The sequence below is a fragment of the Falco biarmicus genome, chromosome 7, assembly GCF_023638135.1.
Source record: "Falco biarmicus isolate bFalBia1 chromosome 7, bFalBia1.pri, whole genome shotgun sequence".
Lineage (NCBI taxonomy): Eukaryota > Metazoa > Chordata > Aves > Falconiformes > Falconidae > Falco > Falco biarmicus.
The window spans coordinates 67,633,924-67,661,442 of NC_079294.1; the positions used below are offsets into that span (position 1 = coordinate 67,633,924).

Here is a 27,519-nt window from a genome sequence, read left to right on the forward strand (position 1 = left end):
CCGCGCCCCCTCGCCGCACAGGCTCTTTAAGGCCGGGGTGGGCGCGGCGGCGGCCCTGCCCCCCCCGGAAGTAGTTTCGCGCCGCCGCCGCGCTGCCCCGGAACCACCTGTCCTCCGCGGAGGGCGGAAGCGCTGCGGCGGCTGCAGGGAGGGTCCGGCTCCCGCTCCCAGTGCTCGGCCTCGGCGCACCCCACCATGGGCACCCGCGACGACGAGTACGACTACCTCTTCAAAGGTAACGGGGGCGCCGGGCCCTCCCTGCAGCAGCCGGTGGGGTCACCTTCCGCAGGGGGTCCCGGCCTTGGCGGGGGGTGGCGAGAGGCCTCCTCACGGCGCGACCTTCCGGCGGGCGCCGCTCCCCGTCGCTGCCCCCCGCGCAGCCCCGGGGACGGGCCCGGCCCGCGGCCGCCGCTCCGCTGAGGGAGCAGGCCGCCGGGGTGGGGCGGGGGGCCGCGGGCGGCTCTGTGCCGGCCTGGCGGGGGCTGCGGGGCGGCGGGACGTGTCGCTGGGCCCGGACGCGGCGGGGTGCTGGGCCCCGCTGCCTGCCCCGCCACCAGAATGGCCCGTTGGGGCCGGTGTCCGTGGCGGGGCCGCGCTTGTGCGGGGCGTCTGCGCCCTTCGGGGCCCGAGGCGCCGGCCGCCCTCTGGGCTGGCGGGCGGGGATCGCTGGAGGCGATGCCCAGGGCTGATAAGGAGTATTCCCAGTCCTTTTTAATAGCTGGAAGAGGAAGGAGAATTGAATTATGCGCTCAGCGTTGGTAGATGATGCAGCTAATTTAATAAAGCGGGATTATTTACTGCTTTCTGCACTCTGAGCTCTTCACGAGGGGCGACTGGAGCTGCTGTTTCACACCCTGTGATTCCGCGTCCTGCCCTGGCACCCGGCTGGGGGCAGGGGAACCTTCCCCCCCTTTTCCTCCAGGGCTGGTGGTGCCCTTGCAGTCAGCCCTGCCAACGCAAGTTGGGTTAAAGTGTTGCGGCTTGTAGTTAACTACCCAGTTTTTGCTCCCTGCAGAGTAAAATACCAGCCTGCTGTAAAAAGGTTCGTAAAGCACGCTGTGAACTGTGTATGGAAATGCTGCTGGTTTGAGGTTGACAGTCCAGCTTCTTAAGTCCTACTCTAAAAGCAAGCACAGTATTGTAGAAAGTAGGGTTTTTATTGCAATGGTATTGTGAATTCGAATTTAGGATTTAGAGTATTTCTTACTGCATTGTAATGGTGAGGGACCCAGTGCTTTTCATCATGAAACTTAGGTAAAGAAAAACATCAAGTGTGTTCTTTCTGTACCCTTAAGCTCATGTAATAACTTTGAGGAATTACATTCTTTTTTGTTGCCTGTTTTATCCAATTGCCATGTGCAAAGTGGCATTATTTCTAACTGTAAATCGGTCATCTGCACTGCTATTAAAATAAAATCAGGAAGTACCCAGAAATGCCTTTTTTCTCAGCTTGCAGCGTTGGCAAGGGCCTTGCTGACAGCTTAACTTAATTGCATCAAGCAATCTTACTGTAGGTACTCATGTGTATGAGTTATCAAAACCATTGCATTATTTTTACTTGTTCATACAGTTTATAAGTAATGCTTTAGCTGTGAAGGCCTAGGAATATCAGTGATGCAGGGTTTGTTGGGAGAGGTCCTATCTTTCATTAGGCCTGCTTCCTTATGTAATTGGAAGATAATAAAGTTGTGATCCAGTTACGTGGAAAAGTGCAAACCTAGTTTAATTGGTTGCCCTTTCTAAAGCTTTTTCTGTTTAGACTGGTTTATAGAGGCTCTTGGGAGTTCAGGGAATGCTTTGAAAATGGTGTTATGAAGGTGAGTGATTCAGGCTTTGCAAAGCTGGAGTAGACTGCAGGAAGTTGATGCAGTGTCACGTAACTGGGATTAATGTGGCAGCTGAAATAACATGACAAATGCAGAGTAATACAAATTGTGGAAACTTCTGTAACTTGCCAAAGGTGACGGTTGTTCTGAACAAGCTGTCACCACTCTGGAATGATCATGAAATTACTGCAAGTAGGTCTCGGAAATGAATGTCTCTTTACCAGGTGCTGGTCAAAAAGGCAAGGGGTAGGTAAAACCTCTTGGAACAGGAAATGAAAACTCAGGGGGAATGTTCAACTGATGTTTGAATCTGAAACATGAGCATCTTGGGGATTGAGGGGAAAATACAGGCAGGAATGGGTATATCCATTTTGAAAGGGATATTGTAGAATTAAAAAGATGGAGAAGGGCATCAGTATAATCAGGAGAGAGAACTAATAGATTCATATCCCATATACTGAAGTGATCTACAACTTTATCAAAATTAAAACAGTGATTGATAAGGGCAAATAGGGGAAGTTATCTACTGGTTTTGTCAGTTTCTCTGGATATCTGTAATGCTGCTTTTATTGAGCAGCAGGGGAAAACAAAAGGACATAAAAGTCCCACAGATGTATATGTAAATTGAGTGCTGCAGTGCCATAAATACTACAGAGGGGTTTGAAAAGCTACAGAAATTTACAGAGGAAGAGAAATGTCTGTTGGAGCATTTCAGTGCAATGGTTTCAATGACAAGCCAGAAGGTATTGCTTGTTTGAAGATTCAGGGGCTTGCTAGGGCAAAGATTAGCTTGTTGTGTTACACGGAATGTTTCTCAGACATCGGTTGCTGACAGTCAGACTGGGTGTTGGTCTGTAAGGACACTTAATCCAGTAGGACAGTGGTTGTGGGTTTATGAACTTGAAGGGACATGGTAGGTTGGTGGGACTGAGTTCAGGGTTTGACTTGGTTTAAAGTAATTGGGTGATATTCTCTAGTCTAAGCTGTCTTTTATTACTCTTGAGTTAAACTGTCATGTGTCTGTGAGACCTGGTTTTGTCCTGTCAGCCACTGACAGCAGCTGTATGTTGTAATCAGGCTGCCTTTGCTGGTGGGTGTAAGCTGAGCCCACCTATGTTACCATACAATAAAATCGAGTACCTGTTACAAACTACCCCTCTCCTGACCCTGCCCGCTTCAGCACAGGCTAAAGCCTAAGCCTAGCTTGTAAAGAGGCAGCTTCTGGCAATTTTTTCTTGTCCAGCTGCACGTGTCTTTGTAGTCTTCACTACTTTTGGGGTTTAGCTGAGAACAGTGCCTACTGTTTGCATTTGAAGACATGCAAGACCTATGAAGTCCAGTTTGTAGGAATTTTGCTCTAATTTTAATGGGAGGGAAATATAATGGCAATATAAGGATATTACTTTATTTAATAAGTTAAGCCTGGCTTAAATGCAGGAACTTTTTACTCTCTTTGATTAAAGTAATGTACTTGCAGTAGATGAAGAGTTATCACAGTAACCCTCACTTGTAGATGTCGTCTGTGTTTTCTATGAACAAAGCTTGAGAAGGTTATGTCTGCACCTTGACCATCTGGACACTCTGGATTTGGGGTCAAGCTTCTCATTTCTGAATATTGACCTGACTTGTGGTGCCATTCAGCTTATTGTTAGGAAAAACATTTTTGACTGTTTCCTACTTTGCATGTTATTTTCTCCAGCTTTTCCCTTTGATATTGAGGAAATGCTCTGAAATGCAATAAACTCGTTGCTTTGGGTTTTAAAAACCACATTTTTTTCCTTGTTTGTTTTGTTTAGAGAAATTTGTAGGGAAAAGCGGTTGCATGACGCCTTGGTTTTTACAATGGTAGCAGGCCCTTTGCCTTCACTGTGTTAGATGTGGAGCCCTTTTGTGCCATAACCTGCCAGTTTAGACATTTTACTACAGAGGCATTTGGAGGCCCAGCTCTGCATTACGTGTAGTATGTACAGGTAGTAAACAAGCCCTACCCTGAAGTGCCTTTGAGATGCCAGTTCTCTGCGACAGGAAGTGGGTGAATAAAGCAGGGGGGCACGGGTGAGGAGGGAGATTAATATAGGACATGATCGTGTTAGGTTTGTCAGCAGCTACTTACAAGATGTAGAATCGGGTCATCTTACTCTGGTTTCCTTTAAACTCCAACTGAAGTGGGCAGGAAGAGGTGTTCGTCAGCGGGTTCTTCTGGGGGCCGTGAAGACGTGTCCATGTTCTTCATTGCTGCGCCTCTTAATAGCCGAGCTCAGTGTAGAGATGAGGCCTTTCAGACATTGTAGTTCCCTAGTGCTGGTGAGCTTGTTTTAAATCGTGTAATGTATGACTTGTGTAGTAACTTTTATCATAGACAATACAAGCTAGTGATGCTGGACTTTCTATTTTCAACCTGATTAGGTTGTCTGTAATATACTTCATGAGATAATTAAAGTATTTTCTGAAAACTTCAGCTAAAAGGTTTAACAGAAATAAAAATTGGGTGAGTGAGCTGGAGTGTTGGTGAAAAATTAATAATCCTTTCTTTATGTAGTTCTCGAAATTGCTTTTTATGCAACTTAGGAAATTGAATTCTTATTTTGGTCTTCTACAGAAATAAAACTGGAGTTACAGAATGAAATTTATGCAGTAGCATAGACTTCATACTTTTTTATTTTTTTTCCCCCCTCCACCAAATACTTGTCTTAAACCTTTTGGGGTGGTAAATGCTGTAGATAGTCAAATGCGCTGATTTGAAGAGCAATGCTTGCAAGTATTGAACTCGCTGATCAGTAAACGAGTAAGAATGACCTGCCTAGTAGCAGTCACCTGGGGCAAGGAGATCACTTTCATGATTTCCACAATGTGCCAATACAAATCTCCCTTGATTGTGAAGCTTTCTAAGGCGCTGCTGCTGTAAGGGAAGGTTATTGATGGAGGTTTACAAGAGTAGATCCTGTTGCTGAACTTGCTTGAATGTTTCCTGTAGACCTTCCTCCTTGCAGCGCTGATGTAGTAAAGGAATTTGCTGATGATGCAAGGTGAGTGGTGCAGGAGAAAGTCGGAGTGCAGCACTGGAAGGGCCGTGTGCTTATGAGGACTACCATCCCCCAAATCAGGTGGGATTCAGGATGTAACATTTTATGCCTGGGGACTTACAGGAGTTTGGCAAAGTAAAATTTGCCAACTTAAAGCTAGAACAGTTAGGTCTGATCCCAGGTTGAGCCATCAAGGTGTCAGGAAAAGGTAATTCTAGCTCTAGGTATGCCTGGTAGAGATGGAAATAGTAAATTTCATGTATATGTCACAGGGAGACCTTGCTTAGAATGATGTGTACAGTTCTCACTGTGTGGAAAAGAAATTAAAAAACTTCTAGGGAGGATGTTTGGGGAAATGGACTGTCTGTTTATAAGGAAACATTTGGGGACTTGGCTTATTTAGCTAGTAGAACAAAGCCGAGAGAAGATGGGGTTGCTTTCTGTAAATACCCCAGTGTAAACACCACTGGGAGTAGAAACTAATAAGCTAATGGACAGTGCTGGCACATGAACACCACCATCAGCTGACCGCTAATTTCTTCTGAAAATTAGAAGGCAATTTCTAACCATTAGGAGTGAGCTTCTGGAAGAAAAGCCCAATAAAAGTATGTGTGCAGGAACAATTAGCTTTAACGTGGAACTAGATAATGTCATTTCCCTCCCAGAAACTGTTTGCCTGGGAGTTAGAATAGGACTCAGACATCCAGGGTCATTCCTGCTCTGTTTGTATGCTAAGAATATAATACCTGGGAACACTGTGTAGTATAAAGCATCAAAATGAGGTAATTTGATAAGGAAAGCAAGCTTAAAATTAATAATACAGTCTGACTGGCTGTTAAAGCTGTTTTAGTTCATAATTGTATTCAAAGGGTCATACTTGCTCAGACTGGCAGAAATGCAGAAAATGTGAGGGGCCATAGGTGCCTGCTGACACAGCAAGCTGTTCTTGTGTCCGCATTCAAGAGGAGCTGCATTGGCCTAATTAAGTAGAAGAAATAGCTGACTTCAAGGAGGAGAGTCTAATATTTTCCACTTTTAACTGGGACATATTAATCTGGTGCAGGAAACCATTCAGAACATAAGCAGCATGGGATTCAGACAAGGTAAGGAAAAAACCCACACCTGGTGGTGGAATTAAAATGATCTGTCTATTGTGAAATGACTTAAAGCTGTGCTTTGACATATGCACTGAATAACAGAAATACGTTTGAGTGGAATACTTGACAGGTATATGGTGCATCCTGTTGGGAAAAGGAAATTACGTATGTGTATTGCTTTTCCTGTTTAGAGAAGTTTTCAGCCGCTGCCAAAGCTAGTGCTGGGTGATAGCAGGACTGAGGTGTGCCTCCTAGGAACTTAATTAGAACATGTCCCAGTGAATACAAATGTGATGTCATCTAAAGCCATGGCCTAAACCTGCCAAAATTGTATAAAGAACTTATTTGCTATGGCAGTTTGCCAGGTGGTGACGATGCAATTAGGTGCCCTGTCCCCTGCACCAAATTCATTAGTTTAGCATCTTCTGTGCCGGCAAGGCTATTCAGCTGTGTCAGGGCAGCCGACACTGAACAGTGCTGACCTGTCACGTAGGAAAGCAGAATCCTGTTTGCATTCAGCACATGTGCTTGCCACCTACCTGCACTTGTGATCTTCATAAACAGAAGTGGTTAACAGAACCACTCTGTGCTTTGTGCAACTTCTGCAGCTTGGCCGGCTGTGTGCTGAGTCAGCTGGCAGGGGAAGCTGGAAAGATGTTTATTTTGATGAAGTATTCTCCACAAGGCTGTGTTTGAAGCTAGCATTTGCTGCAATTTTCATTTTGTCCAGGGTGTTTAAAAGGTGCTGCTCTGCCCTTAAAGTCAGAGAGAATCCCATTTGCCAGAATTGTTTTATGTTATTTGAATAGAGGATGGCGTTCAGAGGGCTGCTGTGTGGTGCAGCAGCAGATGGGAGTATTTGCACTGTGAGACTAAGACTCCTCGGGGAGGGTTCTCACGCGATTTAAGTGTTTGGTGCACTCATTCCTCTGTTGTACCACACAGAATCTTTAACACCGTGCTGCAGTGTCTTAACTAGTATGTGATGTATGTTACTGAGTAGATATTTCTGTTGGGTTGTTTTTTTCCAAAACAAGCATAGCCACAACTACCTTTTTTTTTTTTTTTTTTTGTCGTCGGAGTGTACATTCTTTTGCTTGGACTGGCATTGATTCATTGCCACATGTAAAAGTTATCAGCCTTCCTTCTCAAGGTTCTTACTTATCCTCTTTTTCTTCGATTTCCTGCTGTTAGCAGTTCAGTACCTTATCTTCGTAGGATCATCCCGAAAGGCTTCTGTTGGTGTGGTTCTGGGTTGTGAATGTTTCATCCAGTGACCTGCATCTTGGTAGTGAGTTTTTAAGTTACACTTAAACTTGCACGTTTCAACTCAGCATTACAGGATATTGCAGCAAATCCTCACGATGCTTTTTTTTTTCCTGTAGGAACTGGACTTTAAACCTTCTGTCAATGTCTTGTCAAGCATAGCTGAATCCTTCCAATTAGTTTGCTGGCACTGGTGCCATGATGAGCCAAGCTGAGCTAGCGAAGGGGGAGTGCGTGGTGGTTCTGAGGCCTAGCAATGCCCAGCAGCATTTTAGGGCAGTTCAGGCTCTGGCCTAAAATGGCCGGTAGTTGCAGCAGCAGAGGATGACTGTGGAAGGGCACAGTGCTGTAGCTCAGCTAACATTTTGAACTGTCCATCAGGGTGACGGTGGTCTTGTGGGTTTCTATGGGTTTGGTTCTTTTTTTCTATTCATAAATTTTTCTTTTCTATTCCTTTTCCCCAGTTAGGGAACCTGCTTTCTGCAAAGGTATAGAGAGTGTAAAATGAAGGCAGAGTCTGCTGCTTGCCCTATGTTTTAGACTTCTTCAGCAAAACGGATTTCTGTTGCGTGGTGTAGATTTTTCATTTTGTTTTTTTAGCTTGAGTGTTGTTTCGAGGATGTGAAATACATGAAAAACAATTCCCAACTTTTGGAGTGACAACCATGCATATTCTTCCTGGAGGAGGAATGTTCTTTCATGTTGGGTAGAGGAGACTGAAATGTAACAAGTAAAAGTCAAGTCTAATGTCTGTTCAAAATGCTGCTGAATGTGATGGCTCTGTTTCTCTAGGAATATCAAGACTTGGACAGTAGGCCTGTGACAAGGGTAGTGGTTTTGCCACTGTTTTCCTTCATGCTTCATTCTGGAAAATAAATGTTTATTGCAGGTGATTATCAATGTCTTATCTACATCTGGAATCTGATTCTTACGTCCTTTTTTGTCTTGTAGTTGTACTTATTGGAGACTCTGGAGTAGGCAAGAGCAACCTTTTGTCTCGATTCACTCGCAATGAGTTTAACTTGGAAAGCAAAAGTACCATTGGAGTAGAGTTTGCAACAAGAAGCATTCAAGTTGATGGGAAGACAATAAAGGCTCAGATATGGGACACGGCAGGGCAGGAGCGATACCGAGCTATAACATCAGCGTAAGTGATAGTTTGTATGGCTGCAGAGAAGCTTTTGCCCAGGAGGGTAATTCTGGGCCTTTCTGATTCCTCAGAAACTGCAAACAGGGGGTGTTTTTCTATTTTATCGAGTAGTATCCACAACTTATGGTGGAAAGAAGGTTAAATACTATTCAGCCCAGAAACTTGATACAGTGTGTGCTTGCGCAAACTGATTTACTTCTCGGTGCTCTCATGATGTGTAACTGGAAGCAAGACAAGCCTAGAATGCAGACCTTTGAGAGACTTATTTCAATGCAAGCACTTGATAAAGTAATATCAAGTGTTTAAGGAGGTTTTATCAGTGGTAGCTAGGACCAGAAGCCCTCCTGTAGCAGCAAGGAAAGACTGCAAGACTGCTCACTTTGCACACTTTTTTTAATTGAAAAAGAACAGCGTGGGAAAAGCTGCATTTCAGTAAAGCTGGAGGGGATTGCAGGGTGGGAGAACACAGCCTGTTTGTTTTTGTATGTGTTATTGTGCCTCTCTGGTCTGACAGGAGATCAGCTGTGGCCTTTTATAAAGGGAATAGAGCCGGTGGACATTTTTATGATCCAGTGAGTCGTTCTAAAGTCTTTCTGTCACTATGGGCCGTGCACCCACAGTGATGGGTGGGGGACTTTTCAGGAGTGGGTCAGAGGTTGAAGGCAACAGTAGTTCCCCACAGATTCCAAAGCTTCATTTTTGGGATGCAGGGTTCTCCCCACAAACACAAGCTTTGGCTTACTCCCTAGACTCCAAGCTGCCCTGGCTGCTCTGGTGGTTCTGTGGCATAACCCTGGTCTGGATGCTCTACGTGGCTGTTTGAAGTCCCATGTAGCTTGGTTCTGGGTATTTTTTGTTTAGCTGTCTTAGTAATAGCTACTTCCCATTACTGCACAGTAACTTACTGCTTCTAATCGTGTTTCTCGCTGGTTCTCTAATGTGCCTTTTCACCCACAGGTACTATCGCGGAGCTGTAGGGGCATTATTGGTGTATGACATTGCTAAGCATCTTACTTACGAGAATGTAGAGCGATGGTTGAAAGAGCTGAGAGACCATGCTGACAGCAATATTGTGATCATGCTTGTGGGGAACAAGAGTGACTTGCGCCACCTGAGAGCGGTCCCTACAGATGAGGCCAGAGCTTTTGCAGGTTGGTGAATTCAAAATAATGTTCTAATGCTGACTGTCTGGGGAATCTGCCTACCTTGTCTTAGATACAGGTGAGTGTGCTGGTAGAATGAAAAAGAGTGCTGCTGGTGATGTTCCTGTGTCACATACTGATGTTTGCCCCTTTATAATTCAGCCAAAAAGGAAGCCTTTAGAATGTGCTTGCTGACGTGGTGTAAAGAATCAGCAAGAGGCACTTGAAGGTTTTAAACCAGATTTATTCTCTTGCCTATGCATTGCTACTCTTGCAGAAACTGCCCATGGTTTTAGGTTTGAGTTTCTTGTATGGTGGGTAGCTGTGCACCTACTTGTATACTGCCTTCTTTGCACCAGCTGATCTGGAGCCTTTGGCAGATGCCCATGGCTGAACAGACTTCCATTAAACTGGCTTTCCAACTCTTGTTACATAATGATCTGTGAAAAAAAAATTAATTCTGGTTTCTGTAAATCTTGCCTTGTTTTAGGCCAGATTTCTTTCATTCAGGAGTGTAGCTGGGTTTCTTACATTAAGGCTTGCTGTAGCTGTGTTTGCAGAGATTACGGCCTGTGCTGAGGATCCCTGCCTGCAGGTGGAAGACACTCATTCCCCTGGCGGGGCTAGGGCTAGCCCTGCTAAATAAAATAAGCTGCCATGACATACTAGCAGGTGGGAGGTGGAGAAACTTGATGAAGTTAAAGAAAATCCCGGAAGCTTCATTACACAATTCTTGAAAGTGCAACAAATTCTCACTTTCAGTGACGCGGGGAGATGTGCCTCAAAGTAAAACAGCACTGGGCTGATCCCCCGGTGCTCGGGAATCAGTCTAAATTCTAGTGGTGGTGTTGCTTTCAGATCACGTAAGGGGGAAAACCCCACAACTTGATACCTGTGCATCTCATCAGAAACACTGCACATATAATCTGGAACAGAAGTTCTTCCAGATGTAAGACAGATATGTGATGTACCCCTCTAATTATAGCATTTCTGTCCACACAGAGAAGAATGGTTTGTCATTTATTGAGACATCTGCTTTAGACTCTACAAATGTGGAAGCAGCTTTCCAGACTATTCTGACAGGTGAGTCATCTAGTGCTTTGTGTTTCAAGGGGGAAGGGCAGAAGGCTGCTCAGATATGATGCAAATAGGCATTTCTTTGCCTATAAAGTGTTTAAGATTTTGCTATTTAATCATTCCTCACAGCTGTAAGATTTGAAGTCCAGTTTTGAAGTGTCACAGTTGAAAGGCCAGCCTTGAACTAGGCTGACTAGAAACCTGGGGCAGATCAAAGTGAACAAGGATTCGTTCCCGAGTTCGTTTCAGTTTCCCATTTGTGTATGGTATAGGGAGTGCCCACGGGAGAGAATTGGCTCATGCAAGCAGCAAGTTAAACAGCCATTGTTTATCAGAGGAGAAGTCAATCTAGTTTTTTTCCATCTTTAATGGTAACCATAGCAGTTGCCAAGGGAAGAGGGATGAAAGTGTAGAGATCCTTCCTTTGAACAATACTGCTACTGGTAGTCTGAGACATAGTGACTCCTGAACTGCAGGGTAGTCATTGTCGTTGCGTTTAATAGTCCTGGCTGGACTTTTGGCCTCTGGAACATGTGATTGCAGAGTGCGCTGTGTTTTTTATGCTCTGTGGATAAAGTACTTCCTTTTTGTTTAAATCCATCTTTAGATATGCAAAACTTGTTAAGACTCTTGAGACATTGAACTACAACGACATGGGGGGCCTTAATTTAACCATGGCTTATAAAGGATAGGGTAGGAATTCACAAATTGGCATGGAAATCACTAGTTCTTGCGGGGGACTTGTGTTACTGTGTACCCTGTTGCCTGTAGCCAGGGCATAGTGGAACGACAGCGGCGTGCATGCCTTTTGAGCTGTCATCATTCCCTGCTTTGGCAAATGATTCTCTAAATCTCTACTCTTGGTCTTGAAAACACCTGAGAGACTCCTCTGTTCTGGTATGTCTCAGTTCTAGAAGTGCCAGGCAGTGTTTCCATTTTCTCCAAGTGCCTCCAACATGTTTCCCAGTTGCAATTTTAAACGCCCTCCTTTCTGATGTAGCATGTGCCGGGCTACGTGATGTGCTTGGTGTGAGGAACAGCCCCACTTTCTAAACTGTGTGTCTCTGTTAATCAGATCTCATCGCCGTGACGTTGGCACCTCGTTAGTTTTGGGGTTTTTTTTTTCCTCTTTGCTTGCTAATTTAGACATTCTATTAAAAATGCATCAAAAAGGACTTGTTAGCCATACTGGAACATGCAGGTGAGGAGGCAGCGAGGAAGCTATTTACTGTAATAGAAGTATAAATTCTGTACAATTTTTTGAGGAGTTCGAAATGCTTTATGAGCACCCTAGCAGTGAAGAGAGTTGTTAGGATGCTGGCGTGTTACCTGCCTGTGTTCATCTGTTTGTTGTCTTATTAGTTGTAAGAGGCCGCTGAGAGGTTCTGGTTGTATTGTGGTCTTTGCAGTGGATCCCCAAGCAGTAGTGCTCCTGCCCATATACTAGCAAAAAAGTGTGTCCGTGTTAGATGAATAAACAGTGCATGGGGATGCCTGTCATCTTGTTGCTTCATACAGTGCTGGGACTAAAAGTTTGAGTTTGTTTCCTCTTTAGCTGCACCATGTGGTTCCCTTTTAACTTCAGTGTTGTCATCTGGTTGTAATTCAACATTGCACAATTTTTTTAATTTTTTTTTTTTTTTTAGAAAAAGAGATGTTGGCTTATACATTTACTCCCTACATGACTAATTAATTACTAATGCCGTCAAGAGGGTGGATGGTTAAGGAGTGGCTGAACACCATGGTATCTGGGGTGCCTGCTGGACTTCCTGTTTTCTTCACGGGCCTAAAGGCAGTCCTGTCAAAAATGCTCATGAATTTGGGCATGGAATTTCAGGAGAAAGACATTTTTGTTGCTTATTTGTAATTGCTAAAACCTGAAGCGTCTTCCATTTATGCATATGTCCTTGGTTGTCACCTGTTTCCTCTCAGGAGCACCTAGACTGAACTTTGAGGTCAGGTTCTGGCCAAATGTGCTGCGTGTAATGTGGAACAAACAGCCTCTCTGCTTGTTGTTTCAGTTTTCAGAGGGGATCAGGGCCCTCAGATGAAGGTTAGTTAATAAACTTTCGTACTTATGCAGCAACAGCACTAAGAAAACAGAACTGGAAATATATCAGGCACTGTTTACCCCTTCGCTGGTGGGCAGTGGTGGCTGTCATAGTCAATACACGCCAGTCACCTAATTGCGCCCATCACCCGTTAGACCGTTCTGTTCTCTAACAGTGATGGCTGAAGGGGTGGAAAGTTTCCTGCATGCCCTGGGCTGGTGCTTTACTTCAGCAGAGCTGTGTGACCTCAGATGATACACTGCCGTTGCCATGGGGAAGCAGTTCACCTCTTGGGCACAGGCTAGGCTGTTTCTTTATCTCTTCTCGCATGCTTCCACTAGTACCTTTTATTCCAGAAGTTACTTGGGATTTTAATTTGTGGAGGTTTGTGGTTTTTTTTTTTTTATTTTCCCCTGGATGAATTTTTCTGTAAGGGGAGCAGTCTGTAACGGAAGAACAAGTGATTAAAACTTGCCCTTGGTGGACTCTGACAGATTGCTGAGGCTGTTGCTTTTCCACAAACGTCAATGTTCCCTGTGTGTTGCTGTGGCAGTATTTTGGGTAAAGAGCTCCTGGGTTTGCGGACAGGATCCTTGTTTAGGAGGGTTTGGTTCAACTCTGCTGGAAGAAACACTTCTGCTGATTAGTGGGCATGTGGCTCACTCCAGACAGGAGCTCCTGTTTCAGGGAGATAAAGATGAAGTAAATAATGCATTAACAGCAGGTTGGCTCCATCTCGGCTGTGACTGGCATGCTAAGGACGAATGTTCTGCCAATAGACTTCTTGATAACACTTCACAGCTGGCTTTTTCTGTTAATGATTTGCTTTGGAGGAAAGAGGGGAGCAGTCATCTGCGGAATGTCATTTTCAGAGTGACCCTGCAGAATCATGGATCGCGTGTATTTGGCCAGGCTGCCTCCAAGCATAGTGCCTGCAGGTGGAATGCTCACTGTCCTTTGAAGAAGGAAGCTGGTAAAGCCAACAGGCTTTTTTGCCCACAGGCTGTGGGCGGAGGTGGCTGGCAGAAGGAGGGGCAGGGCACGCTGCCGCACCAGCTCTGCTAGTATTTGCAGTGCTGGGAGCTGCACCACGGAGACATCCCAGGCTGCTCCCAGTGCCTTTCACACAGCTGCTTAGATCTCCCCTGATACAGGGTGTCACAACTAAGGTCTGTAGCAAAACTCCTTTCTCCTGCAGCCCTACTGAAGCTGGTCTGTTTGGGACAGTGTTGGAAACTTGTAAGAGTACTTCCCTTGGAGGTGTAGCAGGGTCTGTGTTAAGCTTGTCCACACCTAGATTCTCAGGTTAAGCCACTTTGAGTGGATGGCTTTGGGCATAGGAAATACGAACCCATTATAGTTAGAAAAGCCGAAGTGTGTGTTCTGCTGTTACACTTCCACTGTACAGGTGGAAGAAGGGGGAGGAAGCTTTTCTTGCCTCTACCTGTATTACAGAGGACTTTTAGAGGGGGGGTATGTCTTGGATCTAGTGGGCTTCCTGTCCTGCTGTGGATTCCAGATGAGGTTTTGGGGACCTTTTCCTTCTGTGGCTTAGAGTAATGGTCCCTATCCAAATTCTTCTGTTGCAAGATGTCTAGACTCTAAGGGCTGATTGTTGTGCACACAAAGCTGCTTTGTATCATCTGGCAAGTAGGAGAGACTGGTATTATAATCCTAGCTACTCAGAGCATTCACAGCAGGATAAACCATCCTTAAAGTAAACTGGAGTCTGCCTCTGTTCCCTGCCTGGCTCTGTACTGTCTCTATTCCTGCACTGCCTTCTGCCGTGGTTTCATCTCTAAGGAATCCCATCTCCAAGGAAACACAATCACAGAGCATTAACATCAAAAAACCTAGGGATTTCCTCGTTTGTTAGCTCTGTACACCTGAGAATGAATGAAACGCTAGTGCAGGCTGAGCGGACAGGGTCTGGTCAAGCTCCTCCTAGGCAGCAGTGTCACTTTTTCCCAGCCGTCTTTACAGTGCAAGGCCTGTCTCACACAGTTACCAATTATGCAGTGATGCATTCTGTGAATGTGTTCTTAATAAGGTCTCATTCAGTTACTGAGCAGAGCATAAAATGTAGTGTCTTCATTAAAAAGCGCATGTCTTCATTAGCCTGGCGTTCCTCTGTGCAGACCAGTTTCTGTGTATGCCTCTGGGCAGTTCGCTCCAGTGAGAGCAGGTTTAAGCTGTTCCCGCCTCCCCTTTCACACCAGCACAGCTGTGTGGTGAAGGAGCATGCAGCTGCTCCAGGGAAATGCAGGTTTTAGCCATTTAGGCTTTTAGGGCAGTACAACGTGGCTGCGCAAAGGTTTGCGCTGCAGAGGAGGGAGAAGCAGCAGCAAGCAACTCCTTGGGGCTTGCTGTGAGTTGGTTAAAGCAGCACAGCTGCTACATGTCCTGGCAGGGTTGCTGGGGAGGTGGTGGAAGTGGGGACATGGAAATGCCTTCCCAAGTCAGAGGGGATAGACCCTTCATCGGCAGAGAAATCGGTGCTGTTAGGATTGTTTTTAAGGCTTCAGGGCTGCTGTAAGGTGAGGGTGTTACACAGAGGGCACTGTTCAGATTCCTTGCTCATAGGGCTAGAGGAAGTGTGTGACAGCTCATGTTAGGGACGAGTATGAACTTGTTCAGGAAGTTCTCTGGAAAATTGAGAATTGCTGCTGAAAGTGCTACTGGAGAGTTTCTGGTAATGGAGGTGGTGAGAGCTTTCTGCCAATGACTGGGAGCGGGCAGCGTTCTGCACTTGGGGGTAAGCCGGCTGTCTGCCCTGTGCTGGGGCAGGGCAGTGGATCAGAAAACTTGAAGAACGCAGGGTAGGTCTTTTCCAGCTGTGCTCCTCCACCTCTGCACCCCAGCGCTCTGCTGAGCCTTGCTGAGTGGCCTGCCACAGGGTGAAGCTGATCTTTATCTGCAAATTCCCACACGGGGTTGCAGGTGGCTTTAAAGATCTGATTTCATGGGATTCATTTAACTTGTGAAGTTGTTTATGTGTAAGACTGTTGGAAAGAAGAGTGAACTCGAGAAAGGGTGAAATCAGAAAATCCTTTTATGTGTGCAGCTCTTGGTTGCCTCAGTGGCTTTATCTGTAACTGAACGTGTATGTAGCATCCCATCCATTTTCCTGAACGGTTTAGCCCTGTCTGAGTCTGAGCGGTCAGTTGGAGGCCCGGCAGGCAGATTCCTTCAAAGCGCCGCTTGCAAAGGTTGGTGTTGCTTCTATAGCCTGTAGATACAGCACAGTATTTACGTGACAGATTTTTATTTTGCCAACAGCCCCGTGGACGCTTGCAGCCCTGCTGCTACTTTTCCTGGGGAGCACTTGGCCTCTGTGTTGGCAGCTTAAATCAGTGCAGGCTCGCTGCGTCAAGGCTGAGGTTTTCAAGCCCTGTTTGGCAAGGACCCTTTTCAGCTCCTCGGTGCCATCTCTTCCCATTGTCATAAAAGCAGGCGCTTAGCTGTGTGCTCAGCCCTTGGCAGCAAAGAGGACCTCTCTGCACTAGGCTGCTTGCTCGATTTCCAGTACTGAAACGGTGTCAGAATGTGCGCTAAGCAGCAGCAGCTCATCAAAATTCTGAACAAAGGCTACTCACTAATGACAAAATTTCTGGTGGAAAAGATGCGTCTTGTGTTGGGGTCAGGAGAGGTGTGTGTTTGGACAGTCGTTATTCAGGCTGATAAGAGACTTCAGAAGAACTTGGACCTTTGCTTTGTTTTGCCAGAGCTGTTTGCGAGCTGTGCTCATCCCTGCTTCCCTCTGCGAGGAGTGAAGTGCAGACACTCTGCAGCCTGGGCTTACCCGGTGCCTTACGGCAGGGCAGTGAGCTGGAGTGTGCAAATCGGGTGTGGGCATCAACTGCCTTCTCTCGGGGCTCTGCTGCTTGGCAGTGCTGCTGTGTTTGTTGCCAGCACGCTTTTCTGTTGTGCAAAGTAAAATACGCGATGTTGTCATTTCGGGGTCGGCTCTTTGCTGAATCTGAAACGCTTTCAAACTTGTTTGTTAAACTGAGGTTTAGTGAGCCTGTTGTTGTTGGTGTTTTTTTTTTAACTTTACTGGTTTTAAAAGTCAAATTTGCAAGTGAGTTTGCAGTGTTCTATTTTTGGTGTCCTTGATTTCCTTTCTGGGGGTGAAGTGCTACTATGTATGCTGTACTTTTTCTTCTGTGCAGCTGAAATAAGTGCTTTTGTAGTTACTCTGAGTTTATGTACAGTGAGTGCCATCAACCACTAACAAAGGCATTCCCCAGTGGGTGCCTGCTGGGGAAGGCACAGGAGTTTAACCCATGCTTTCCAGTTGATGCTGCAATTTTTTCATCTGGAGTCCATATTTCTTTTCTATAGTTTTGAATTTTAGCTATGCTAACACAGCAACAAATTCATTAAAGGATTTGTGTGCTGCTTAAGGTGCTGAGTCTCCCCTTTTGGGCCCCAGTCAACCTTTTCTGAAGATTTAAAACCATTTGGGTGATAGGTGAGGTATTGTATGTGATAGGCATGCCAAGAGGGAAGCAATGGCCCTTGCAGTCCTATCAGAAATTCTGAGTGGCTGTTTTTAATCTTGCTGTTGTCCATGGGTACGTCAGCAAGCACGTGACCACTGTCCTTGGAGCCTTAAGAACCATGAGAAGGAATTGACGGGGCACATAGTTTATGATTCCTAGTAAAAAACCCCTGTGAATTCTGTCTGTTTACCAACTCTTATCTCAAGGGAAGTAAAACAGTTGTTAAAAACCTCATTTCTTTTGCAAACACATATTTTATATTCTGAATATAGAAAGCATCACAATTGAACTTCTTGTGAAACCTTCTGTGCGCTACCAATATAGTTTCAAAACTGTGGGAAATCTTTATATAATTTATGCTTGGTTTCCCCCAGTTTTAACTTTCTGATGGTGTTTTGCTGGTGTACGTGTAATGACTAGATCTTTCTCATCTTCCAGAGATCTATCGTATTGTTTCCCAGAAGCAAATGTCTGACAGACGTGAAAACGATATGTCTCCAAGCAACAACGTGGTTCCCATTCACGTCCCTCCAACCACTGAAAACAAACCAAAGATGCAGTGCTGTCAGAATATATAGAATTGTTCATTCTTTCCTAAAAGGCTGTGTATATTCCCCAGGTCCGAGATTTAAATATATTTGTAATTCTTGTGGTTACTTTCTTGTTTTTAGTTTCTGCTTATTTCATCTGAATTTTTCCATGTCTTAAACACTTTGATTTCAGTGTTAATGAATCTATTACTTCTATGTGGCTGCAGTATTTTTCCAACACTGACTTGTCGGTTTTGGTTCAGTAAATTGTTTGGAACTGAACTGATCTCTTTCCAACGTGATGCCTGCTAGTCAGAGCACAGACACCTTTAGTGAGCACTTGAAGACGTTATTCTGCTCCTCGCAAAACAGTTACTGTTGGTTGAACTAGGAAAATATCTCTGGGCAGGATAATCTTTCCTTGTCTTAAGGTGTTGTATACTGCATCTAAAGCTTGATGAAATGCCCATTGCTCTGAAGTGCAATTTTAATGTAAGTTAAATGTTTTTGGCTATATCTTCAGATTGTCAAGTTAAGGATTTTTTTTTTTTTATGGAATATTATGGGGGAGAAAAAGAATTTCTTGTGAACATAGCAGCAGGGTTCTTGCTACCTGTGAAGGAGCTGTTGTGGTTTGGCACCTGCTGCAGAGGTTGTAATGTGAGGCAGAGCTGCTGGGAGGCTGGCCAGGGAGACGCTGGTGGCACTCCCACTGAGGTGCCTCTTGTGCATGAAGAAAAGCACGAGCAGTCTTAACTGATGAAGGGTCACTCCAACACTGGAACTTGCAGCGTGTTTTTGTGCTGCCCGAGACTTGGCCCCCGCAGTGCTGGTGGTATCAGGATTTGAAGATGCCTTTTTTCTTTCATGGTCCACAGACTTGAAGGGTGTTGTCACGTATTACATGCTTATTCAAATGCTTGAGTTGATGAATCAATAACTTCCACAACCTCGTCTTAGTCTCCAGTTCTGTTTCATCCAGGATTTTTAAACTATTCCAGTGGTTTGTTATATGTTCCTTAAGAGAAACATCTGGAGTAGTTTTCTTACTGGATGCGTTCCCTCTGTGGACTGTTGCTCAGTACAAATCATCTGTTCGATTTGCTTGTTCAGGGATACATGAACTGTGCCTTCTGTCACTGCGCTCACTGCATATCGCTCACTGCATATCACTCGCTGTGTGCTATTCCGAAACGCATCGTTAGTACTGAGATTTAGGGGCTGTAGGTGCTGAATTTCTACAGTATTTAAAAGAGCTGTTTGTTGTATAAATGGCTGCAGTTATTTATACAATTACAGGGAACTAATTGCTTTTAGGGGAAGTTTCTCAAACTCTGATATGACCCACTTGGAACATCCAGATCTGGGTAGGCACTACCAGCTGCGTTTCATACCCAACCTTTCTGTCTTGCGGTGCTCATGATGTGTAAGGCACACAGAAGGCATTGCTGTAGTCGGTCACTTGTTTTTTGTGGTGTTTTTTTTTTTTTTTTAAATCCATTTCTCCTCCTGGTATTAGTTCTGAAGATGCTATTTTGATCTGTTTGTAAATTACTTTGTATTTTATGCATGTACTGTACCTTGATTCATTATTTTTTTAGATTGATTTAAAATCTATTCATCCATGATTCTAATAAAGAATTACAGGGGACAACTCAGTGTGGTGTTGGGTGCGGTTTTTTGGGAGAACTGGGAACTGACGTGAAGGTTTTTATGTGCTGGAAGCTAGTAAGCTTCTTTGAACTGGTTCTGAGAAGATGCTGAAGTGGAAGTACACCCAGAAAAGGAACCGAAAGGGTCGTGTTACATGACAGTTGCCTTCGTTATTCAGACCAGGCCTGCAGCTTTTTGGGGCTGCTGCAGTTCATAGCCATGACGGTTTGGCAGTGTCAGGGAGCTCTTGGACTCTGAGAGGTCTGTGGGTTCACTCCAGTGAAACCTCTGAATAGCTTTTACAAACCTGTCTGGGTTTTCTTGTCCATATTGTCACCAGTAAGAAACTTCTGTGGACAGCAAGGTATTGCTTTCTACAGCAAATTATTATGGCTTTGTGATCCTGCTGTGGGTCCTGCTGAAGAGGTGGTGCTCAGGCGCCAGACTGCCAGTGTCCCCAGCAGCAGCTGCCCCCGCACGTGTGGTGGCTCTGGGGACAAAGGCTATGTAGGGCCTCTTGGTATTGCAGGAGAGCGTAAGGACAAGGCGTCAGGCTGGGCCCTTGCTCACTGTGGGAGTTGTTCCCACAGCATTTTCTCTAACCAGACCAGAGCATATTTTGGAATTAACCAAATTACCGCAGCAGCCAAGTTCTAAATTTGTCAACTGGAAATGCAGGATGAGTTTCGCTTCGCTTTCTTTTCTGATTCATGTAAGCAGGCAACTTGACTTAGCTGTCATGTCAGGTTTGGATTTCACGTGCTTTTATGCAAGTTGCTTCCTTCTGCAGCAAATGCAACCGTGACAAAGGCTGTGGGAGCACAGATGGCTGTTGGAGGCCGACGCCACCCCTGCCCCACGCAGAGTTTGCACGTGCTTCTTCCTTTGGTCCACAACAGAGAGTGCTGTGTGTAAGTCCTGGGCAGCTGTGAAATGGCTGTGGGTGCTGTTAGAGACAGTAAGAGCTCTTAATTTCTTTTTTTCCATCAGGCCTTGGGTGGAAATGCTGTGCAAAATCTGCTTTTGTACTTACGAACTGCTGCAACATAGAACAATGTTTTCATGCAATAGTTTGTAAAGCCTTCATAAGCCATCGACTTCTAAAGCAAAATCAAACAGAGTTTATACAGGGATGTAACTTCTTACCCATTAAAGCCTTTGCCTCGTGTTCTATGGTTTTATACTGCTTTTTCCTGACTAAGCACTGCAGTGCTGCGGCAGCAGATCCTGGCTGGCCCTGGGCTGGGTGACGCTCCTGGGACAAGAACGTGCTTCACAAAGTGCTTTGGGAGAGACAATGCAAGACATTATTCTGTCTGAACACTGACCCAACGGCATATTGTTCCTGTTCAGCTGCTGATTAATCATTCTCTTCTGTAATTGGCGTTATTTCTGCACTGAAGTGTCTCTTTTCTGCTAATAAGAGACAACTGATTATAACAGATATTGCTTTTGGGCCCTGAAATGAGCTTTTGGAGTTTCTGGGAACTCTCTATAATGCTGCAAAATGAGCTTTACTTGCCAAAAAGCTTTTGCTGTCATTTACATATTTGAATAGTCACAACCTTAACAATTCTGAAGCTGTTCAGCAAGCATCAGTGGTTCTTGTATTTGATGGGAGTTGAGGTTCTGACTCTTAAGCAGAAAGGACATGGAGTTGTTCTGATTTAAAGACATTTTTATTAAGCTAGAATTACTTATTCTATCAGTTCAAACCTGATGAATTTCCAGCTTTAAATAGCTTATTGAGTATGGCTTGTCAAATAAGAAGATTACATGCTGGGCTTTAGTTAACAAGATTTTTGGAAATATGAAGCACAAATATTGGAAAAGCTTCAGCATGTAGCAGTCAGCTGCATTGCCTGGGAGTCATTAATTCTGAAGGTGTTTCTGCTGCAAATCTATGCTCGTGATTTATTGATTAGGCTTCCTGGGAGTGCTGTCAAACCTGCTGAGGTGGCTGCCATGTGTCCTGGCTCATCACTGCAGGGGCAGTAGGGTACGCTGTGCTGGCCTGTACCCTCCAGCGCCCACCTGAAGGCAAGACGACCCGCTAGTGGCACAGAGGCTGTCCTGACACGCGCTGAATTGCATCGCGTGGAAATCGGAGAGAGACCTGGTGCTGGTACTTGCTGCAGGTTGCTCTTTGTAGGTGTGCAGGATCTGGTCCGGCTGGGTTTGTGCATCATCGAGGTCTCTTGCTCAGACCCGCTAAGGTTAAACTGTTGAGGAATTGTAAGAAGGATACGTACAGAGCCAGTTACGTTTTGTTTTAAACTTAGGCGTTACTTGAAATGAACTCCAAATTACAGTCTGAATTACAGCATTGTGGTTTCTGAGAAATCCTGTGACTTCTGGCTTGTAAACCTGATGCCTCCTGTTTGTGTTTTTTTTTTGTTGAGGGGGCAGCCCCTTTGTGACCAGCCACGTCGCCTGGAGGACTCTGACCTGTTTAAGTCTGCAAATGAGTACGTTTCAGAAAATACACACTGAGAGAAGTTCAATTTATTTTGTACAAGGTGAATACCTTTGCACAGTGAACAAATATATTACAAATCTGTCTTGCCTTAAAAAAGTATTGCCATTTTGGTGCCTATTTCCTAAGCTAATGCTAATATACAAGAAGGTACTTTTTTGTTGGTTTTGTTTTGTTTTTTTCCTGTTAAGCTCTGTGCACACTGTTGCATTTGGTTTGAAAATCCAGCTTTGAAAAAAACCCCAACTGAGCACAACTCTGCTCTCTGGAGTCTCATCGGAAGCTTTACAGCAACACACACAAAGATTGGTCAGGCCGGCAGCTGAGACTGCTTGTGCTAGGTGTCAAGGTAGGTCTCTAACGAGAGTATTCCTTACCAAACTGCCTTTCTCTTGATAGATTTGAGGTAAGTCTTTCTATTCAGGTACATAAAATATATTTCTACTGGCCCTACAAAATAATTGTCTACTTACATCTCAAATAAGGCTTTCCTGGAAAATAAAATTACTATTGCTGATCAGTCATTGGCCCCATGCACACATGCAGCATTCATGTAACTACTTATGCATTATCCTGCAACATGAAAATCTGCTGCTCTGGAAGCCTGGGGCATCTCTGGGCTCAGCTCAGCTGCCTCACTGCAGAACTGGTTTGCACAGTGGGGTTCAGAGCCGAGCCGACCACCCGCTGGGGTCCCAGCTCCTTCTGCAGCGCCGCGCCGGGGCTCCCCGCAGCCTGATACACGAGCGTGTTGCAGTGGTGCACCCAGGGGTGCTGTGCAGGTTGCGGGTGGCTCAGTACCACTGTGTGAGGGGTTTCCATCCCAGAGGTGAGGGCTGAGCCCGTCCGCGGGGACACGGGCTCGGCCCCATCAGGGTGCTCCGAGTGATCCGATGCCTGGTCTGACTCTGAGCCAGCATCAAGCTGCTGCTTCCGAGCTGGAAGGCTCCTTGTCCCCGTCCCCTAGACCAGCAGGTTACGCGAATGATCATGCTTAGAGCAAACAGATTGATGCTGGTTTCATTCTCTTCTACTTCCATCAAAGTGGTGAATGTGCAACAGAATTATTTTTTTTTATATATTTAAGAGGAAATCAACTTGCTGCTTCCACGTTTGCCTAATAAAATTACGTACTTAGAATCAATACTATTTCATGCTCAAAATCTACAAGGAACTGCTTAACGGCAAGTATTCTACTATCTAGGTCAATAAAGATCATTAAAAAAAAATACTCATGGTGGCTTAGTCCAAAACTTTACCATGGGCCAACCCCTTGATAATTAGTTCACAAACAGGTGCTGAAAAAGAAAACCCAGTTTCAGCTCAATTTAATGACATTTCAGGTAGAATCATCAACGGATAAAGTTGCACTACATGGTAATGCACATCAAATCAAAGGGTATCACAAACGGCATGCTGTTAAGCGAATCGTGATGAGATGGTTTGTAAAGATGAGCAGACGTGTCTTAGCTTTAGGAAAGGAAACCAAACCAGGGTTAGTCTGTGCAAACCGGCTGTGTCCCCGGGCCGGGAGTGAAGGTGCATCGGTTTACACTGCCTGATAAAGCTGGTGGAATTATCTAAAAAAATAAAAGCTGTATAAGGAAAATTAATGCCTATCTGTGCCAATCAAAATACTTTATAGCTTTTTAAAAGTGTGGTAGGTTGGCTGTGAGACTCACTGTTGAAACTCAAGTCATTAGCAGAGATCAGTGGATGTTTGCCAAGATGTTACATTTTAAAAAACTGTACAGAATGTGTCTGTGCTAATACGGTTCAACTGAAATACCCTGGTACTGAATATAAGGATGAAAATCTCAGTGCTCATTACCAAGTGTGAGCTGCACAGGTTGCACATGGTGATGGCAGTAAATGAGGTTTCCAGACAGTGAAATGACAAGTTTCCCTGCTTTCATTCAGAAAAAATGTCCATTTCCATGACAAAGATGAAAATATATTCCAGTGAATTCCTAGTCACTTTGTTCCTAACAGTAAAAGGTTTCTTGATGCAGTTGGTAGTATAAGTCCGTCTACTTAGCATGTTTTTGTGTTTTATTTTACAGCAAAGCCAGGGTTAGAATACACGCCACAGAGTTTTTGCCTGGAGTATGTAGCCACCTTCCTGGGGTGATGTACTCCAGTCACACGTGGAGGAGGTTCTCGTTAGTTCCTGTTACCCATATAAAAATGTCTTTATAAATAACATCATGCAGCAGCAGTTGGCCCAGGCAGATGTTGTGTTACATTAGGTCCTTGCGTAAGACAGTCTGAAATCCCGTCAGCATCCTGCAGCGCAGAAAAGGATTGTCTTCTCTTTTGCTTCCTCAGAGCGTGTGTTTGCAGCACAGTGCACAATGAAGTTCATCCCTTTTAAGACTGCTTGTCCCAAGATGGCCCGTGCGTCGGGCTGTGCCTTACGGGGAGGAGGTCATAGTGACTAGGAATGTGACTGTTCCTAGGCAGGTCGTATGGATTTTGGAGGTAACTGGCACTCCGAGCGCGGGCGTCTTGGACCACACTGACAGTGGGCTCTGGGGAAGCAAGGAAAATGCAGTTATGGTAACTAGCAGCACTCCCAAAATGAGTTACTCGTTCATTTTGTCACAAGCACAGAACATCAGCTTCCCAAACCATCTCTTCCCCTCACAGCTTTACTGGCAGCGCACAAGGCAATGCGTGGGGCTGACCAGGGAGGAAAACACCGAACAGATCCAAGGGCAGGTAGTTCCTTCAGCCCTGCAGATAATGTCTTCAAAAGACCAACACTTCTGCACTTTCAGAATCCTGCATTGGGACTTTGCAGCAGTTTAAAAGGAGAGCACGAGGAGGGGACTGCAGCCCTCTGCTGCCAGGGCCGGAGGAGCAATTCGGTGCTGTACCACGCTCACATCCACCACCACAGCACAAGCTCCCACCGAGGGCTCAGCTTCCCAGACCAACACACTAATGCACGGGCCTTCTCCCCGAGCCAGCACCTCCCCGCACCGTGCCAAGTCCATGCTACTTGTGTCAGGAAACGAAAAAGAATAATCGGCATCTGCAACAAAAACACCAACTGTAGGAACAGACCTCCTGCCGCTCGCCCCACTTACCAACTTCGTAGATGTTTTTATTGGCTGTTGATGAAGTTGGCATTTCTGAATATGGGGACTCCCTGTGACCAGGTGATTTCATTTCCACGTAGCTGCTCTCGGAGTGTTTGCATGTTAAAATGGGGGGGTCTTTAATGGTGGCATATGGGTTTTCACTGCTGTTCAGAGAACAAGTGCTGGAGCTGCACACAGATTCTTTCATATAATCTGCAAAACAGGAGTGGTGTAGGAGTGTTAGAGTTGTTAGCTCTCTTAGGCTAATTACAGCTGAACCTCTGCAGGAAGGGAGTGGGGGTGGGGATGACAAGGGGCAGGGGGTAAGAAAGATCCTTGAAGCATCCAGCACAGTCACCCGACGCTTGTGCTCTGGGTGCATCCAGACCATTGCATCCACAAATCACGGGCAGGACAGAGATAAAAACCTGCTCAATACCGAAGGCTTTCCTGTAAAAGCTTCTAGTTGTCATTTACTGCAGTATTTAATCTGAGGTGGCAATCCTTTTCCTCCCTCCCCCTAATTCCTAAGGAGCTATGTTTTAATCCCGCTCCGCCTGCCCCGCTGACCCATTCATGCAGCCGCGATGAGTCGGCTCTGCAAGCAGGACCTTCTGCTGGTACTTGGCCTGCTGGGCCAGCTACAGGGTTAGTGACCCGGGGGCTTTCGTCAACACCAAACACCGTATGTTTGAATGCAAAACATTTCCAGCAGGCTTAGAACTGCATCAGTGCAGCGCATGTGCATATGTCGCCTGAGAGCTCCAGTTTCTGGGGCTATCCAGCACTAGGAGAAACCGACTTCTTCGTATTCCCTCTGCCATTAAGACTGGGAGGAGGCTGCTCCTGCTAGTGGGGAATGCTTGGGTTTCCACAGGGGGGACAAGCCTCCATTTGAGCCTCGCTTTTGCTTTACTTTTTTTTTCCCCCCCCTTTGCTGCTCCTCTCCCCTAGGCTGGAGAAAACAGGAGACGGTGATGGAGCAGGCGCTACACGGGGAGAACAAGGTTGGCATGAGAGTTGTAACCACGAGTCTCCCATGTCTGTGACCCTGGCTGGGGTTTGCCAGCCTGCTGCAAGGTACAGCGCCAGTCTTGCTTTAAAAATAATAATAATAAAAAACAATAGAGAATAAATAGGTCTTAACATCGACATTCAAGAACGTGCCATTGCTGCTGTGTGCATCCTGCTGGGCAGTGCCATTAATTTAGAATTAGAGCGATGCAATGAAAGATGAGGCATTTTCTTGTGCTGGGTTACAGTACAAAGGCAGATCCTGGTATATATGAAATACTCCCGGTGAAATAGCGGGACTTGCAAAATAGCTGCAATCCCAGCTGCCCCCGCTATCTAGTATGGGAGACAAAAAGAGAAATTCAGGTTAAGAAATAGACAGACAACAAGATATCGCTTCTCCTTTACAAACCTCATCTCTGTGCCTAGCCGCCCCGTCCTGCTAACTCACTTGTCAAGTTTGCTTCACTCTGTGGCGCGATCATCCCTCTGTCAGCTCTGTGTCTGTGTCTCTGTGTGTGTCCATCAGCCCCAGGCCTGGTGCCCCTCGTCTTGGCTCAGCTGGGGGATAGCACTGAGCACGCGTCCAGAGCAAGGTGTCAGGTCGTGCCCTGTGGCCTGCAGCAAGCTATTGCATTTCTCTGCTCCCGATGTCAGTGATACGAGCGTACCTTGAGAGTCCTCGGCTCTCAGGGTTAGCGAAACCAGCTTGGTAGGAAGCTCTACCGCAAAGCAAACCAGCTGGACCATGCTGGGCCTGTCAGAGACATGACGGCTGGCAGAGCCCTGCCACCAGTGCAATGTTTATTTAGTAATAATAAAATTAAGATACTCCTCATCTGACTTCAGCCTAGGTGAGATTAACAATGCCTTTGCTTCAAAGCAAAACAAATCTGTTTTGGTACATCACAGGAGACAGGAACCAAAGCAACACAGATACTCCCCAGCTGCTGGCAGCAGGGTTTGGCCCTCCAGCTTTACCGACCCCATCCCAGTACAGGCAAGTCAGTGACAAGCTGTCCCGTTCTGTCCTAACGAGCAATGGAGCAACCCTGCAAGACTGAAGGACTTCTGCACATGAATGAGCTCAGTGTTACTAGGTTTTGCTATGGATATGATTTAAATTAAGGTGCCACGCAGTCTAGGATCCATTAGTGTTTAAAGGTAAGGAGACAATAGACAAAGACTAACAAACGCTATAATAGAATTTAAATCTTCAGGCTAAAATACCTGTGCTATACGGACTGAGCCCTGTTCTTCAGTCACTGGGAAGGTTGTGCATGTGTGAACTGTCTCATGTTGGCAAGAAGCTGAAAGCTCCTGGCGCTGCCTGAGCAAATGCCAGTGCAGGAGCACTCACTGCTTCAGGGACACGGCCTGGATGAGGAGGAGAGACTCAGCCCCAAGGCTTTTATTTCATTCTTAGCCAAAGAAAGGCTCAGCTCTACCTGCCAGCAAGTTAGAGCTTCTGGTAGCTACTGCAAGTATGTAGTGCTCGTTAGGAGAGCGCAGGTAGCCTTAATAAGCCAGCTCTAAAATTTGGGGCAAGAGGACAGAAAGAGGTCATAAACTGTCTCAAGCCATGCTGCTGAGCTCATGAGGGCAAAAGGCAGGAGCTCACAA

General features: G+C 45.6%; 2 protein-coding genes across 4 annotated transcripts in view; one reads left to right on the forward strand and one right to left on the reverse strand.

The window, feature by feature from the left end:
* The first annotated feature begins 77 nt into the window (after nucleotides 1-77).
* On the forward strand, nucleotides 78-19,325 carry RAB11A (RAB11A, member RAS oncogene family). Its single transcript, XM_056345813.1, has 5 exons — nucleotides 78-235; nucleotides 8,164-8,359; nucleotides 9,320-9,513; nucleotides 10,507-10,587; nucleotides 17,576-19,325. Exons 1-5 carry the CDS (start codon nucleotides 196-198, stop codon nucleotides 17,713-17,715), a joined length of 651 nt encoding a protein of 216 aa, XP_056201788.1. The 5' UTR covers nucleotides 78-195; the 3' UTR covers nucleotides 17,716-19,325.
* The window catches only part of MEGF11 (multiple EGF like domains 11), a 288,710-nt gene continuing 280,320 nt past the window's right edge, over nucleotides 19,130-27,519 (reverse strand). For all 3 annotated transcript variants that reach the window (XM_056345811.1, XM_056345810.1, XM_056345809.1), the window contains 2 exons: nucleotides 24,889-25,095; nucleotides 19,130-24,327 (listed from right to left, as the gene is read on the reverse strand). In XM_056345811.1, the coding sequence (XP_056201786.1) occupies nucleotides 24,167-24,327; nucleotides 24,889-25,095 (368 nt within the window). In that variant the 3' untranslated portion in view covers nucleotides 19,130-24,166. The remainder of the gene's footprint in view (nucleotides 24,328-24,888; nucleotides 25,096-27,519) is intronic.